At 33.2% G+C, this 15840-nt stretch overlaps 1 protein-coding gene across 4 annotated transcripts in view; it reads right to left on the reverse strand.

Annotated features, from left to right (window-relative positions):
- LOC123676494 (RING finger protein 207-like) overlaps positions 1 to 15840 on the reverse strand; it is a 305011-nt gene that overhangs the window by 219747 nt on the left and 69424 nt on the right. For all 4 annotated transcript variants that reach the window (XM_045612399.1, XM_045612401.1, XM_045612400.1 and 1 more), the window contains one exon: positions 267 to 370. In XM_045612399.1, coding sequence (XP_045468355.1) covers positions 267 to 370 — 104 coding nt within the window. The remainder of the gene's footprint in view (positions 1 to 266; positions 371 to 15840) is intronic.

The following is a 15840-nucleotide window of genomic DNA, read 5'->3' on the forward strand; positions in this document are numbered from 1 at the left end:
CTCAATATTTTCCAATTTTATTGATTTTAAATGAATATGATGCCATTTTTTGGCGTTAGGGCAAAAATGTTATGTTTGGAATAATGAATTGAGTGGTATCCAAAATTTTTAAAATTATAATAGTTTTATCATTCGTTGGTAAGTAGTTTCTCGAACGTTTCGAATGATGCAATTCTGAAATCATAAGCCATGAATATAATGAAATTATTTGATCGGAAAGAAGTGAGAATTTTTCATGGAAATAAAATTATTGAAAAGTAACTTACGCGTTTGGGCTCTTTTGTACACTTCGCCATATGAAGAATGTCATGGCTAGAAAACATTTTTGCTCTATGAGTATTATCTCTGCACTGTGCACATAATGCCTGACCTGCAAGCAAAGGAAATTGATAAAAATCGTATATATATATATATATATATTTTTTTTTTATTTTTAATCACCGTTGTAGGGTAAGGCTTCGAGGTTGCCGGTTCCTCACAGAACAAGGCAACACTCAATTGCTATATATATATATATATATATATATATATATATATATATATATATATATCAACAATTTTAATTCCCAATATACAACAATAGTTATAAGTATGATAAGGGGTGTGGGAAAATTGATAAGTGTTATAATTTCACTCTTCTTTATTTCATTTAGTCGACGTTTCGATCCCGATGGGGACCTTCTTCAGGACTCTACAATAGCAATAGAAAACAGTCAAAAACATGGCAATCACAAAACATGTAAAAATAGTACATACCGAAATACAGAGTTGTAAAGATCTTATTTGAACACAAATCAATAGCTCTCAAGAAAGCAATGAATAAGAACATCAACAAATTTAGCGAAAAAAGATCTGATATTTCGTTAGCACAAGAGTAGAAATCAATTATCATATGTAAATAAGGTAAACAGAATAATCAACAAAATGAGAGGTTGTCAAAAATGTTGTCAACCAGACTTGCCACAGAATACACGCACATGACAAATGAAACATAGAATAGCATTAAATCACACTTGGTCGCAGTAATTCACTCTCACCGAACTCAGAACAAATGCGATTATTGAAAGACTCCATGAACCGAATCCAATCCCCTCTCACAGAAATAGTCCGGAACATAGATTTCACTATTACGTTATCCCGACTGTAGAACTTGTGGAAATATTCATTCCATTTGATCCATCCAATTCACTGCCACCAAACTGGTCATAATGAATCAAATAAGTATAGATGGAGCTAATATTGTTTACATCCCTTCTGTAATTCATAGAACAAGTGTGGCGTTTAATATGGTACATCTCTAAGAAACATCTTTTCTTTCCACTAACTGCACATTCAAGAATTTTGGTGGAATCATAATCCATTGGGTGATCTTTGTCCCGGGTATGGTCTGCTAGGGCACAAATCTTATTTGGATTCTTGATGTCGCTCTTGTGTTGAGCAATCCTTCTCTTCAAAAGCTGAGATGTCTGACCAATATACACCTCACTACATATTGAACATGGAATACAATACACCACACCACTCATATTATCAACAGTCATCCTATCTTTCACTCGACTGTATAGTCTGTCAATTTTAAAATAAGATTTCGGAATCAATTTAATTTGTGTGGTCTTTAGGAGGTTAATTAATGCATTAGTCATACCATTTATTAGGGGAATAGAAGAGTAAAGAATTCTATCTACGTTCTCAGTGTCCACAGTGGTGGATGCGCCCCTCTCTCCATTCGTTGGCTGTCTCGAAGGAGTGGTATTGTATATCAATCTGGACAACAACCTCTTTGGGTATCCATTCTCTAGCATCAATTGTAACAATAACCTCAGATTCTGCTGCCTTAGACTTGGATGGGCAACTTTTTCGATGCGATTCTTCAATCCTAAAATCATGTTTACCTTTTGTCCATGTGGATGATTGGAAAAATAGTGTAAGTATCTCCCTGAACTTGTTGGCTTTCGGTACCAATCCAGAATCAGCCTATTTTCCGGTGTTCGAATCACCCTTGTATTCAGGAATGGGACACCACTCGCTGTTTCTTCCTCCAACGTAAACTGTATACTTTTATGTTCACTGTTAAACCTGTTTAGAACGAAAGCAACCTGGTCTTTAGGTACAGCACATATTAGATCATCAACATATTTCTTGATGAAAGGAATGTGAAAAGGAATGCTAACAAGAATGCAGTCCAGAAGGAAATCCATTACTACTTCAGCAATGGACGGACTGAAGTTGGAACCCATAGGGGAACCGAGCACCTGTTTGAAGAACCTACCATTAAAAAGAAAATAGTTAGAAGAAAACAGGAACTTAATGGCATATATGAATTCTTCTTTTGGTAGACTAGTGTGGTTTTTGATAGTATCCCACTTGTTCTCAACAGCTGAGACTGCCAACTCTACAGGAATGTTGGTGAAAAGAGATACAACGTCCAGGCTGATCAGGACATAATCAACAGGTAACTGGAAACCATTCACACATTGGGCAAAAGCAAAGGAATCTTCAATAAAATATCTACTTCTGGTGGAAGAAAGATATTTAGACAGGATGTCTGAAACAAAAACTGACAGTTTGGAAGTGGGGGTGTTGACAGATGATATTATTGGTCTCAAGGCAAGAATGGGTTTGTGGATTTTTGGTAAACCGTAGAATCTAGCGGGAACTGAATTATAAATGTACAGTAATTTACCTTGTACTTGTGTTATGTGGCCCCCACTGACCCATCGCTTAATCAATGCATTACATTTACCTTGTATTGTAATGGTTGGATCTCTGTTAGGAAGAAGTTAGTAATATTGTTCATTGAGCAAAATTGTGTTGGAGAGCTCTATGTACTGATCCTTATCCATCAATACCGTAACATTGCCTTTATCAGCCCGTAACACAAGCAATTCTTGATGTTGACTTAGGTACCTCTTACAGTGGTAAAATTCTCTCTGGAAAACATTATTAGTCCTTTTTCCAGGTTTGATGTAGTTGGTTATAATATTAGCAGCTTGGGAACGTTTGATGTTCTTCCCCTCATCTGACAGTCTATCATTAAGGTCTATAATGCTCTTACATCTGCCAACAGTCCCGACATGGAAACCTCCTTCAAAGGAATATCAATGCCGAATCTGGGGCCCAGTGCTAGGAATTTCAATATTCTATCTGGTATAATCACAGAACTAACATTCCTAACCCACCCTTCTTGTGGTTCTACTCTCTTTAGAAGTTCATCCGATAGAGCTCTCACCTTCATCAGATTTCTCTCCTTGATAGCAGCAAATTCTCTTCTGTACCTTCTGGACTGGTAAGATTCAAAACGAATTAGCATCTCTGGTGGAAGCAACCCCTCCAAGATCTGCCACAACCTGGAAGACTCACACTCCATTCTTCCTATCCTGGTCACAGTCACAGTGATCTCAAATTGAAGAACGAGACGCCTTGATTTCTCCAACATAGCTTGAACCTGTCTGGACGAACCTGAATCACTTGCTGAGCTGAACAAATAATTCATATTGCTGGAAATATGTTTGGGAAGTAAACCCTGTCTTTTGCATTCCAAAAGGAACACTCTTCGGTTTCTATAAGATGCCAGTTTCATATTGTACGAAGACCATGACTTCAACGCCTCATATGCTACTCTTCCATAGTTGTTTCTTACTTCTGCATAAAACCCCATGCTTAAATATCAACAATTTTAATTCCCAATATACAACAATAGTTATAAGTATGATAAGGGGTGTGGGAAAATTGATAAGTGTTATAATTTCACTCTTCTTTATTTCATTTAGTCGACGTTTCGATCCCGATGGGGACCTTCTTCAGGACTCTACAATAGCAATAGAAAACAGTCAAAAAAAAATATATATATATATATATATATATATATATATATATATATATATATATATATATATATATATATATATATATATATATATATATATATATATATATATATATATACATTAAACCGCCTTTGGAGAGCCATACATTGTCGTTTTACCATCATTTCGACGTCCTCTTGCAATCCGACGTCCGATATACGGACGTCGAATTGTTTTGCCCAATTCTCAATGTATTATGACTTCATGGCACGTCCTGAGTGCGTATGTCAATTTTTGCCGATGACGTCAGGTATTCTCATCGTGTACAAAATCGTATATTTCAGTTCAAACAACGAACGACCGTAGCGCTGACTACTACCTCTCGCGTATATGTTATATACATCTTCCCCGTTTCATATTGAGAGCATTTGACGACATAAAGTTTGGCAACATAGTCTCATAATAATTCTTATACAGTGCGATCAAGGGACGTCCGTTATACTTTGTTATCTAAAAAAAACTGTTTTCCATGCGTAGCGTCGCTTCTCGATGAAGTGCTTGGAGCTGCATTTATGAATACTCACGAAAATCGTCTATCCACATATCACCGTGTGATGAAGTGATGATGATGTGAGAGACAGAAAGGAGATGATAGTATATAGATTAACTAACTTCGTGAATTTCATAACGACCAACCGTTATGGGATGTTTAATTGATATCTTTGTTTTTTATGGAAATTGTTGATCTGCTATATAAATTATTTTTTTTAAATATTATTGATATTAAATGAAAAATAACAAATAATAAGGGTGTGGTAGAAAAATCTATCACAGAAATTGGAATGACCGTCGATAAAAACAAACAACTCGAATCATTGATTCTCTAGATTGAATGTATGATATTTTCGAAAGTAATATATCCTTTATTCCTGAAGGCTACCTCACACGGTCAATATTATTGAAGCAATATCCATATTCATCAATATAATTAACGTGTGAGGAGTACATAGAAATAATCATATCTATTGATGGCGATAATTTAAAAAAAATAAAGAAGCACTGACCTGAAATCAGAAGCTTTTGCGCGTTTGTCTATATTGGGAAAAAGATAAATCCAATTTGAATACCCTGAGGGCTATTGATTTGATTCTACTCGTTCATGAATTCATCTTTCCTTTTTGAATCTTAATTCTACGCTGAAAGTTTTGAAGTCGTTCCTTCCACCCTGTATACCTCGCGGACTATTTTCATACCTACAAACTACATTTTCATAAAAATTGGTCGAGTCGTTTCGGAAAAGTTCGTAAATTATCACCGTAACACGGAATTTTTACATATAATATTTTCCTCGTTGAAATTTCAAAGTTCATCAACTTCAATGGTTAGTTCGAAAAAAACGTTGTCTCAGAATTAGTATCTCATTATTCTCAACCCACATTGGAATTGATATACATTAATGCTCCGATCGGTCATGAATTATAACACAATATATTAAATTCTATTGCTTATACATATTCACGAAAAAAAAATGTGATACAACTAATTCTTGGAATAACATTAGGCGAAAATATAGGGACCAATATGAATAAATTTCCAATTCAATTTCAATTTGACGACATACATCAATTCAATAATTGCAACCAAATGAGAGATTTAGGGTTTTTTAACAAAACTACAAAGAATCTATAGAGGCACTTGTATAGATCTATATATTAACTTATTTTGATTAATCAGAATTGGGGAAAACATTCTTTTGACTTATTCGTATGTTATTATTTTTTTTATGATATTCCGTTACTAGCGTAACTATACACATATCTTATCACACTATTCCTAATAGTCAAATATATACGGCTTTTTCTGATAACTTTGGATTTACATCTTCCGAACGAATTAAAAAACTCTGCATGCTGAATTTTATCGAATGGAATTTGATGTAAGCAGTATATACTGACATAAGATACTATATTTTCATCCAGAAAAATCTTATCATTTATGAATATTTCAATATTTTAGAAAGTATGCATCCCCACATTCTTTTTTGTTCTTTCACAACCCTCTTATTAATTTGATTGGAATTTACCAGCTCTTGAATGAGTGTATCAACAGGTCCGACTACTGTATATACTCAGTACAGAGTCAGCTTTTTCGACGTCCATTTCATTAGGGTGTATTTTCATGGGTCGCTTTTTGGACGTCCATATATAACAAAATGTTATTATGAATTAATTTATGTTGATGAATTTCTCTGAGAAATATTCGAAAACGGAAACATGATTCAAAACAGAAACTGTTCTTATATTAGAACATTGAACAACAAACCTTAACTAGAACATTTGAAAGAAACAAATACGGCATTGCATCATTTGAATTCTTACGATGATTCCTATTAATTTGGATCGGACTAAACCGGAAAAATGCGAAATTTTAGCGGGAAAAGATCTGGAATTGAGGAGTTCCTATGATATCGTTTCAGTGTTGTTGTGAGAGTGTAGGTATAAGAAAGTGCAAGATGAACCGCCACCTAACCAGAGCACGAAAAATTTTATCGAGCGCATTGGGTAAGTAGCTATTTTATTATAATTTCGGAAAACATATAATAATAACATATAATAGGAGAGTAATATTATGTAATACCAACAGAGACCAAATTCTATAGTCTATACCCAAAGTTTCTCGATTTTAATATGGAAATAGGCAATAAATATTGCTTAGCAATTTCGCGGAAGACGTTTTATCGAAATTTTGAAATATAACAATCGAGAAATTTCACCTGCTGAGATTTTATCTCGAGTGGTATTCGGAAACACTATACATGGAAAAATTATTCGCAAAGTAATATGATCACTTTCGACAAATTTTCATTTCCTAAACTATTTTGAATTTGGAGAAATGACCAAATAATGGCTAAACGAAGTTGTTAGTCTAGCCGGCTTGCATTGTCTTTCATTTTCTAAATAAAAATGGAATGAGAATGTCTAATTACTGAAGAATGAAAGGATAATTTTCACATCATATTTTTCTTTTTCGGAACTTTTTTTTCATTTTGGCTTTTCACTTCTTTAGGAGAACGAGAAGCAGACCTAAAAATGAATGAAGAATTGAAAAACAATTCATGGAGAAAGTTTTGTAATGTTGACCCTAAAGAATCTTTCAAAAACTCTGACTTTGAAGTACCAAAAGAGGTAAGCTTCTTAGAAAATTGCAATTCATTATTCGAAAATGGAACTAAATCGAGAATCAGAACTCAGTTCAATGTGACAGTGTATCAATATTGTCATATCCTCTAGAAAAATTAATCGATCAATTTTGTATTGATCATTTTATATTGATCTATCGATTTTATATGTGAACTGAAAGTCTTCGATTTTCTAGATGAAATTTGTTGAAAAAATCCCAGAGAATGAAAATGAGGCAGATGATGCTGGAGTCCAAGAAAACTTGTCTTATTCTTTATCCTTTTCGGATTTAGACGTTGACTACGTTCCGTCCAGTTTTGAGGTATATGAATATTTTTTGAGATTTTGCAACTTCATACGACTGCTTTCATGTTTCAGATCTCGAATGAGGATAATTGCAATTCCCAGGTTAGTGAAGCATTCTCTGTAGCATGTTACATTTTTTTTTCATTATGGTAATTTTTATTCTCTCATATGCACATATTAATATTTTGAGTATGATTCAACTAGCACTCCTCACTCGAAAAGTGCTAGTTGTATTATGTAAACTTCCATACTGCCATACTGGTAAAATGGGGTGAGTAGAAACAAAATATTTTTTCTGAGGGATCAATGAACGCCAAGAGGTTTTCAAGAACGAAAACAACGGACTATACGAAAACCAAACTTTCTAACAGTCGGTGGAGTGAGGAGCTTTTGAAAAAAACCTGTGTGGTATTTCGAGCTTACAAGATTACTTAGAGCTGATTTCAAAATACAACAAAGAAAAAAATATTGATCAAATTTTCGAAAAATTGTTTTGAAATGTTCATTTGCGGTTTTGTATAGAATAAAGAACGATCTTTTCCAAAAGCTCAATACCCAAAATGTTCAACTCAGAGAAAAAAATAATTGTGTTTTCGCTTTCTGAGTGCTCGTTCTATTTAAATGAGTGCTATAATCGTTTTGCCTAAATGTCTGTAATTTTCGATTTTCGAACCGATAATGGTCTCATCTCAAACAACAAGGTTCGATTCACTGATTAAGAATCCGTAGTCAAATTCAATTTCGCCCGTAGGGCCGTCCGTTTACACGATTACTGTCAAAGGAAATGTCCTAGAGACTGGAAATTTTCAGTTGAGTTCGTTAACGACCAAAATAATCAGGGTGTTCCATGAAAGTGGGCATTCGAAATTTTGTTCCCTCAATATCTTAGACAATACTGAATCCATCAAATTGAAATTTTGAGGTCATTTGTACCATATCCATTTCAAGCTTCATACGAAATTATGTGGCAATCGCTTTACCAGAATCATAGAAAATTCAATTGAAATATCGAAAAAAAATTCAATTTTTTTAACAACTAAAATCAATTGGCACATGCAAAATATCAAAGGGATTGCATGATCAGAACCATAGAATTAAATTTTAATTATCGATTTTTCAGATAATCATAAAATTGTGAATTCGATCATGCTGAAATTTCACAGTCATATATTTAACACCAATCATCAGCCTCATACAAAATTTTGTGGCAATAGTACAATGAACGATTGCTCAAAATTTTCTGCACAGGACTTCTCATAATTTTTTTTAACAACTAGAATTGAACCAAATATTGATAAATTTCCTTTTTTTCTGACTCGTTCACGTGGAATGCCCCCAATTCCAGTTTTCCTTTACTTCATTAGAATCTCCCAAAATGGATTTTTCATCATTAAAACTTTCTGAGTTTCCACAAAATGAATAAAAGTTATATACAGTGTGTCCATTTAATAAAGTGCCACTTTTAATATCTCGGCCATGATGAAAAATCAGAAAAAATGCAAAAAGAACTAGGTTAGGATTTCATGGGAAACATTTTATACGGTAGATTTCAATCCATTTGTATCAACCCTGTGAGCATGCAACAGCTAAAATCTTGAATAGGAAGGGCTTTAAATGTCACTTTATTTCAAAGGTGATCCCGTTTATGGTTAGTAATTCCGAAAAAAAAAATGGAATTTTGAGCAAATTGGATTGGTAGAATGTTCACTACACTCCCCATTTTTACCACCCTTAGAATTCTTTTTCCGGAGACATTTGAAGGTGGTTGGGTATAAAACACATCCCAGAGATGTAAATGAATTCAATGTAAGAAAAGGCACTGCAAGCCGAGGAATTCAAGTTTTTCAAAACCTAAGGTTCGAATTTTTGTCTACAAAATAATGAACAACATTTTCAAAATCTTTTATAGTAATTGCAACTTTTGCTATCGTAACTAGGTATGCTACCGTTTTTATTTTTCGGAAGTTCTGACAAGGAAGGGCCAGTGTTTCGTTTTTGTAAGAAGGCATTATAATTATGGTTGAAACAAGGTGACACGTAACCACCTTTTCATTTAAAATTTTAGGGTTTGATGTCTTCACTTTTGCAGGGCTGATACAAATTGATTGGAAAAATCCCTACGAACTAAACTTTATCTCTTTATGCGTTTTTTCTGTTTTTGCATGGGGATCGAGATATTGACGGTGGTTCTTTTTCAAATTGACACACCTTATCTCATTGGTACTTCTTCCAGGATTCAGATATACTTAATTTCGACACGACCTCTGAAGCAAAGGACTTGGAAATTGTGGAAAAAGAAAAAAATATGAAACAGAAAAAAAAATATAAAAAGAAGGCACCTGAGAGGGACAATTGCTACTTTTGTGAGACTGAGGTTCTTAATTTTAGTAGACACATTGCAAGATGTCACTCAGCTGAGATAGAGGTGCAGCGATTACTTGCGAAGCCTGTGAAGAGTAAGGAAAGAAAAAATCTAATAACGAGCCTAAGAAAAAAAGGAAATTATTTGAGAAATTCCGAGGTTTGTTCCAAGCCGATGAAAAAACCACCAGGTGGAGATACCAGTGAATATTTGCCTAGCCTTTACTGTCTCGGATTTTACTCTCGTAAGCAGTTGTGGCGACACAAGAAGAGGTGCACAGAAAATCCTCACTTGGAGAATAACATAAGCTCCACTTCAGCATTATACTTCAAAAATCATAAAACAGATCCTGATTTACGTGACAAAGTATTTCCTAGAATGAGGCCTGATAAAGTGTCTATAGTTGCCCAACAAGATGCACTTATTTGTGCTTTTGGGTCACGTTATTTGAGGGTTCACCGAAAGAAGCATTTCATAAATGTGACTTCAAGAAAAATGAGGGAACTCTCCCGATTATTAATCGAAGCCAAGAAACTCGATAAATCAATCAACACAATGATGGATATGCTCCAACCTAAATATTATGACACAGTTGTAACAGCTACCAAACTTTGTGCTAAGTATGATAAGTCTACAGAATGTTTTCTGTCGCCAACATTCGCCATGAACATAGCAACTTCATTAAAGCAATGTTGTGACTTGGCAATAGTATTCGCTCTAAAAAGAAAACATATTTATGCAACGGTATCTGCAGCAAACGCTGAATCGGCAATGAAAACTTTCGCACAGCTCATTGAAGCCAACTGGAGGTATTATATCTCAACCGTTGCATCGAATAATCTGCACATAAAAAGATGGAATAAAATAACCATCATACCCTTAGCCAAAGACTTGAAACTGATGAAAAATTACCTGACTACTGAAGCTGATAAAGCCAAACAAAAGTTAAGTAGTGAAAATGAAAACAAATCGGCATACAAAGTTTTAACTGAAACTGTCTATTGTAGGGTGTTATTACTTAATAGAAAGAGGCCAGGAGAATTACAGAGACTATTAATCGATTTATATAATCAATCATCCAAAAGACAAAATTATGAAGAATTTTCCGATGCTATTTCACCTACGGAAAAATTTTTAATGAATCGATTCAAGAGAATTGTTATAAGAGGAAAGAGAAATCGCGGCGTTCCTGTCCTATTCAGCACAGAAGTTCAGAAAGACATCTCAATAATGAATGAAATAAGACACAAATATGTCAGAGAGGAAAACAGATTTTTATTCGCCCTTCCTGACAGCGATTCACATATCGTGGGTTATAAGGTTCTGGCGAAATATGCAAAAGCCTGTGGGGCAGAAAGACACGATGCACTTACATCTACGAGACTAAGGAAGCACCTAGCCACCCTATCACAGATATTCAGCATGACAGATTCGGACTTGGAGCAATTATCAACATTTATGGGACACACTCCTGGAACCCATAAGAATTCTTATAGATTGCCTGATGACGTTTACCAATCATCTAAAATTGTGAAAATTTTGCTCCTCATGGAACAAGGTAATGTATTTGAAACACATAACTCATTGAAAATATTATTGCAACTATTAGTAAGCCAATACTAAATTGGTCAATTATCTTATCATTGCAGTTCAGAAATCACTTACGAAACAATCTCTACGTGGAATTTTATTATTTTATCCCAGAAATAGTATTATATAATACAGTACTTCTCACATGGCAACATGATTGAAGAAGAAATGATGAAAAAGAAAGAATTGATCTATACCTACCATGCATGCATAAGCATATTTGTAAAATAATGATGATTAATATTGTTGGTGGTGAATTAATGTATTTGCTATCAGAATGAAAATAATGAGAGCTTTTCAGAGCAATTTGAATTTCAAAAAAATTTCATGGATTTTTTGTTGTAAGTTGTGTGTACCGTTTATCTTCAATTCCCAAAAAAAAAGCACTAAAAGAGCGCGAATAAACTATTTTCATTCTGAAACCAGGTAAGGTAAACGAGTAGTAACCCAATTTCGAAACAAAATAGTCATATCTGAGATTATTTATTGAATTCTTTTCCTAAGCGAGATATGTCAGACTCAGATTCTGTCCTCTTTTCGATTTTGCTCTGAAGTTCTGTATCTAGTATAGTGTCTACAATTTTGCCAGATTTTCGAAAGATTATCATCCTTCAAATCAGTTAATTTTGTTTATGAATTTGAAATACTCAAACATTTTCGCATTGAAAAAATTTCATTCGGATGATTAAAAACCGATTCAATGGAATTCATTCATTCATTTTGTTAAATCTAGATGCATTAGCCCAGATTAATAAACTTCAGAGCTAAATTCATACAAGAATTATATAGCATGTCATGAAATATTTTCAGGTACATCTGCTTCTTTCAAAGGGAAAACTCTTGATGAAATCGAAGTTGATTTGGAACAGAACCTAGAAGATGAACTAGAACCAGATGAAGATGCCATTCCAAGCGATGTGAATGATGATAGTAATATGGACTACGAAACACTTGAAAGGAGTAGTAGGCAGATTAACATTGAAAGAAGAGAAGAATCTGAGAACGAAAACCAGAAGGATGAGGTTCTGAAAAGAAAGAATAAGAGAAAAAACAACAAAATTCAAAGAACGCCGTGGACAGAGGAACAGAAGAAGGTTGTTAAAGAATTTTTCCAAACCAATATCCGAAATAAAGTAGATACCACCCAAAAGAATCGAGTGTGAAAAACTCATAAGCCAGAATAATGAATTATTGAAGAACAAGGACTGGCTTAAAATTAAGGTTTTCATACAGAATGTATATACCCTTAAATGTAAGGGTTAAAATTGAAAAATTGTATCAATTTCAATAGTTTTTTCTTGAATAAAGGTTCACGAATAGACGAGGTTTAATTTTTTCTTCTTCTTTTTCCTCAGTCAGGATATTGGGGATTCTAGAGCTGACCAGGCATATTATTCTTCTTTTGAATTACATTTGATATTCCTATCCGAATTTTTCTTCGAGAATAAGTATTATTCAATATAAAGCAATCGTTTTTCCACCCCAAGATTAATTTATTCACACTGCCGAAGAATAAACAATATGAGTCGAATGAAAATAAGTGTTATTTTTCCAAAAAACAGATTAGGAAAATACTCGTTCCAGAAGATTAACTATTGATAGATGGGGAATAAAAATGGGGATTATATCATATCAACATCCAATGGTTTTGCATTGTATCGAATAATATATATTATGATATATAGGTATTTATTTTTAGTACTTAGGGCAATTCTTCCTTCTGAATTATTTCACTATAGATCAATGGCGTAACTAGAGTTGACTCATGGGAGGGGTAACCCCACTTTGGAAAAGCAAAATCTTTCTTTCTTTCTTTTTTAAAAAATTTTTGTATTGTTACTTAGAATTTTTTTATTTCTTCTAATCAATGGTGAGGTTATGTCCCCAATAACCACTTCTCGTTACGCCTATGCTATAAATATATACAAATCATCTATCTGAACCTCAACTTGCATAAAAATAATCGTTGAAATTCTGTTGCACTCTCAAATTCTGTGAATTACTTACCGATTCTTGGTAATGAAAATAACTATGGAGGATTTTTTTCTCATTACCAAGCAACGCTAAGTTATTCACAGAATTTGACTGTGTAATCCTATTTTCCTGAAAATTATTATTCAAGTACCTAGAGGTTTTTCGGTCAACTCCATTTTGATTTGATATAAAAAAAAATCGCTAAATGAAAAAATTAAAATTTCGTCAAGTTATTGACAAATCTGACAAAATCGAAGTTCAAGACATTTATGTTTAGGTATGTTGTTATTTTTTGAATATTTCTGTGGAGGGTTCACCTTGGTTATAATTATAGAAAAATTATGCATTAATAGGGGATCGTCGATTTCATATACCTACATGAAATTACCGCATTCCTTTGTGATTATTTCATATCAACATCTGGTATTTTATGACAAATTTTTTCAAAGTCTTGGCCCTATTAACCTAACCAGCCTTGCTTCAAAAAGTAAGTTAGGATTTGTAAGGAGTTATTCGCATGGCTTCGATGGAGAAACCGTTTGATATTTAATGATTCTGTGTACATGTTCCTGTTGGGTAAGAATGAAAGTAAAATCGTGAGGAATATAACAGAAAAATTTTGTGCTGAAGACATTAAAAAAAAATCGTGTTCCATGTTAGAAAAATTTCTTCAAAGAAAATCTCAGAAAAAAATATGAAATTCAAATTGCCAAACAAAAACAAATCATAAACTTTGTAGCTTTTTTTTCATTTCGATTTTGTTTTCAAAAATCCTCACCCTTTCCGTATTGAGTACACAAAAATACTGAGATATGACCTGAATCTGATATTTCTTGAAAGCTTGCACATAACTGACTCCACTCAATTCAATATTTCTCAAGAATGATGTTCAACCCTTGTATCTGGCTTATACTTCGAAAACAAGTCATATGTCATTGGACAAAAAAAATTAGACAGTTGATGGTGAGACACTTATTGTATTTATTCAATAATTTCCTACTGAATATGTTCGATGAAGGTGAACATAAATTTTCTCATTGAAAAATCCAATTTATGCTATTTGTTATTTGAAACACAATTTCATATTCTGTGATCACTTTACATTTTTCAATCCTTCCTAAATCAAAATGTCATCCCTTAAAGCAAAAAAAAAAACGGTGGTCATATGGAACATAAGATTAGATATATGAAACTATTGATTGAATTCTTGTTTTTCTTTACCATACTTCTGAAAATGGATGAAACTTCAATAATACAAACGAGAAGCACCATAATATTCTACCCTATATTTTAGAGAATAAGCATTTCAAATTAGTAGTATTATGTATACTTCTTACACACTAGTTCTCAACATAGATTTTAGCTGACCAATAAAAAAAATGGGTTCTCATTTGAAAAAAATTTTTGGTTGTCTGACTCTGACATTAAAATATAAACAATCTGCATGTTCAATAGAATTTTCAATCAACGTAGGAGAAGCATTGGTATGTCTTCTGATAGAAACTAGAAAATTAGGAATTTTTATGCAAAAATCTGCAAATTGATATCTAACATTGGAATTTTGGAGGTTTTTTTCAGATTTCACACAACTTTTCTGAGAACAATATATAAATAAAATTAAAACAATGTAGAATTCAATGGGTAATCTGATTATCAATGATAAAATGATCAATGAAAGTTAGTATCAATTCCAGTTAAACCGAAAGTCGAACGAATCTGAAATTATTTCCAAGTATTTATCTCTTATAACAGAGCTTAAATATAAGAGTTTATCTTTAGTCTTTCTCTGAAATATTCTAACGAACGGTCTTTGCGAATCACCCTGGAGGTATCGGGTTGTCAGTCAATGAGCTTGATGTTCATATTAACCTCTTCATTGTTACAGCCTGTAATATTTCAATGTTCATTTTTGTGCTCTGAAGAAGGCAAAGTGTTCATCCGAAAGCTAGGCTGGTCAATATGAACATATGAACAAGTTTGAAAGCATATTCCTAATTTCCATGATTCTCAAGTGAGAATTCAATAAAGTCTACTGATTATGAGCTGAAAATGAAAGAAATTCCTGCGATGGACCATAAAATCTATCTGTTATGATTATTCCTAATATTTTCTTAACTGACTTGAGCAAAGGAAGTGGAAATTGAGAGGGAAGAAGACTGAAATCGAGGTTACTCGATAGGTGAAGTCATCTCATTAATTCTTTCTCTCTAAGTCTAGTTGTCATTGAATTACGATTGACTTATGTTTTTCCTATTAATTCATCATAAAGAATGAGAATATTCATAATAAATAATGATCCGAAATTTGTAAATCATGAATCCTTGATGAAAATATGGAGGTTTTGAAGGTTTCGAGAATGAAAAAATTTGAAAAATTAGATGAAATATATTCCCATTTCCTCAAAAAGTAAAAAATTCGATGAACTGATAATAAAAAAGAGGTATTTTAAGTAGATACCAATATCAATAGAATTTTAGAGGGAAAGAAACTTCAATTTTGAGGAAGTTTCACACGGAAAAGCTTTTTTTATGCATTTTCATATTTTGAAAACTTGGTTCTTCATAGGCGGTTATCTCATCACTCATCAATAAAGCAAACTGACAGAAATATAATAATCATTTCA

Source organism: Harmonia axyridis, chromosome 3 (assembly GCF_914767665.1).
Source record: "Harmonia axyridis chromosome 3, icHarAxyr1.1, whole genome shotgun sequence".
In the NCBI taxonomy this organism is placed as follows: domain Eukaryota; kingdom Metazoa; phylum Arthropoda; class Insecta; order Coleoptera; family Coccinellidae; genus Harmonia; species Harmonia axyridis.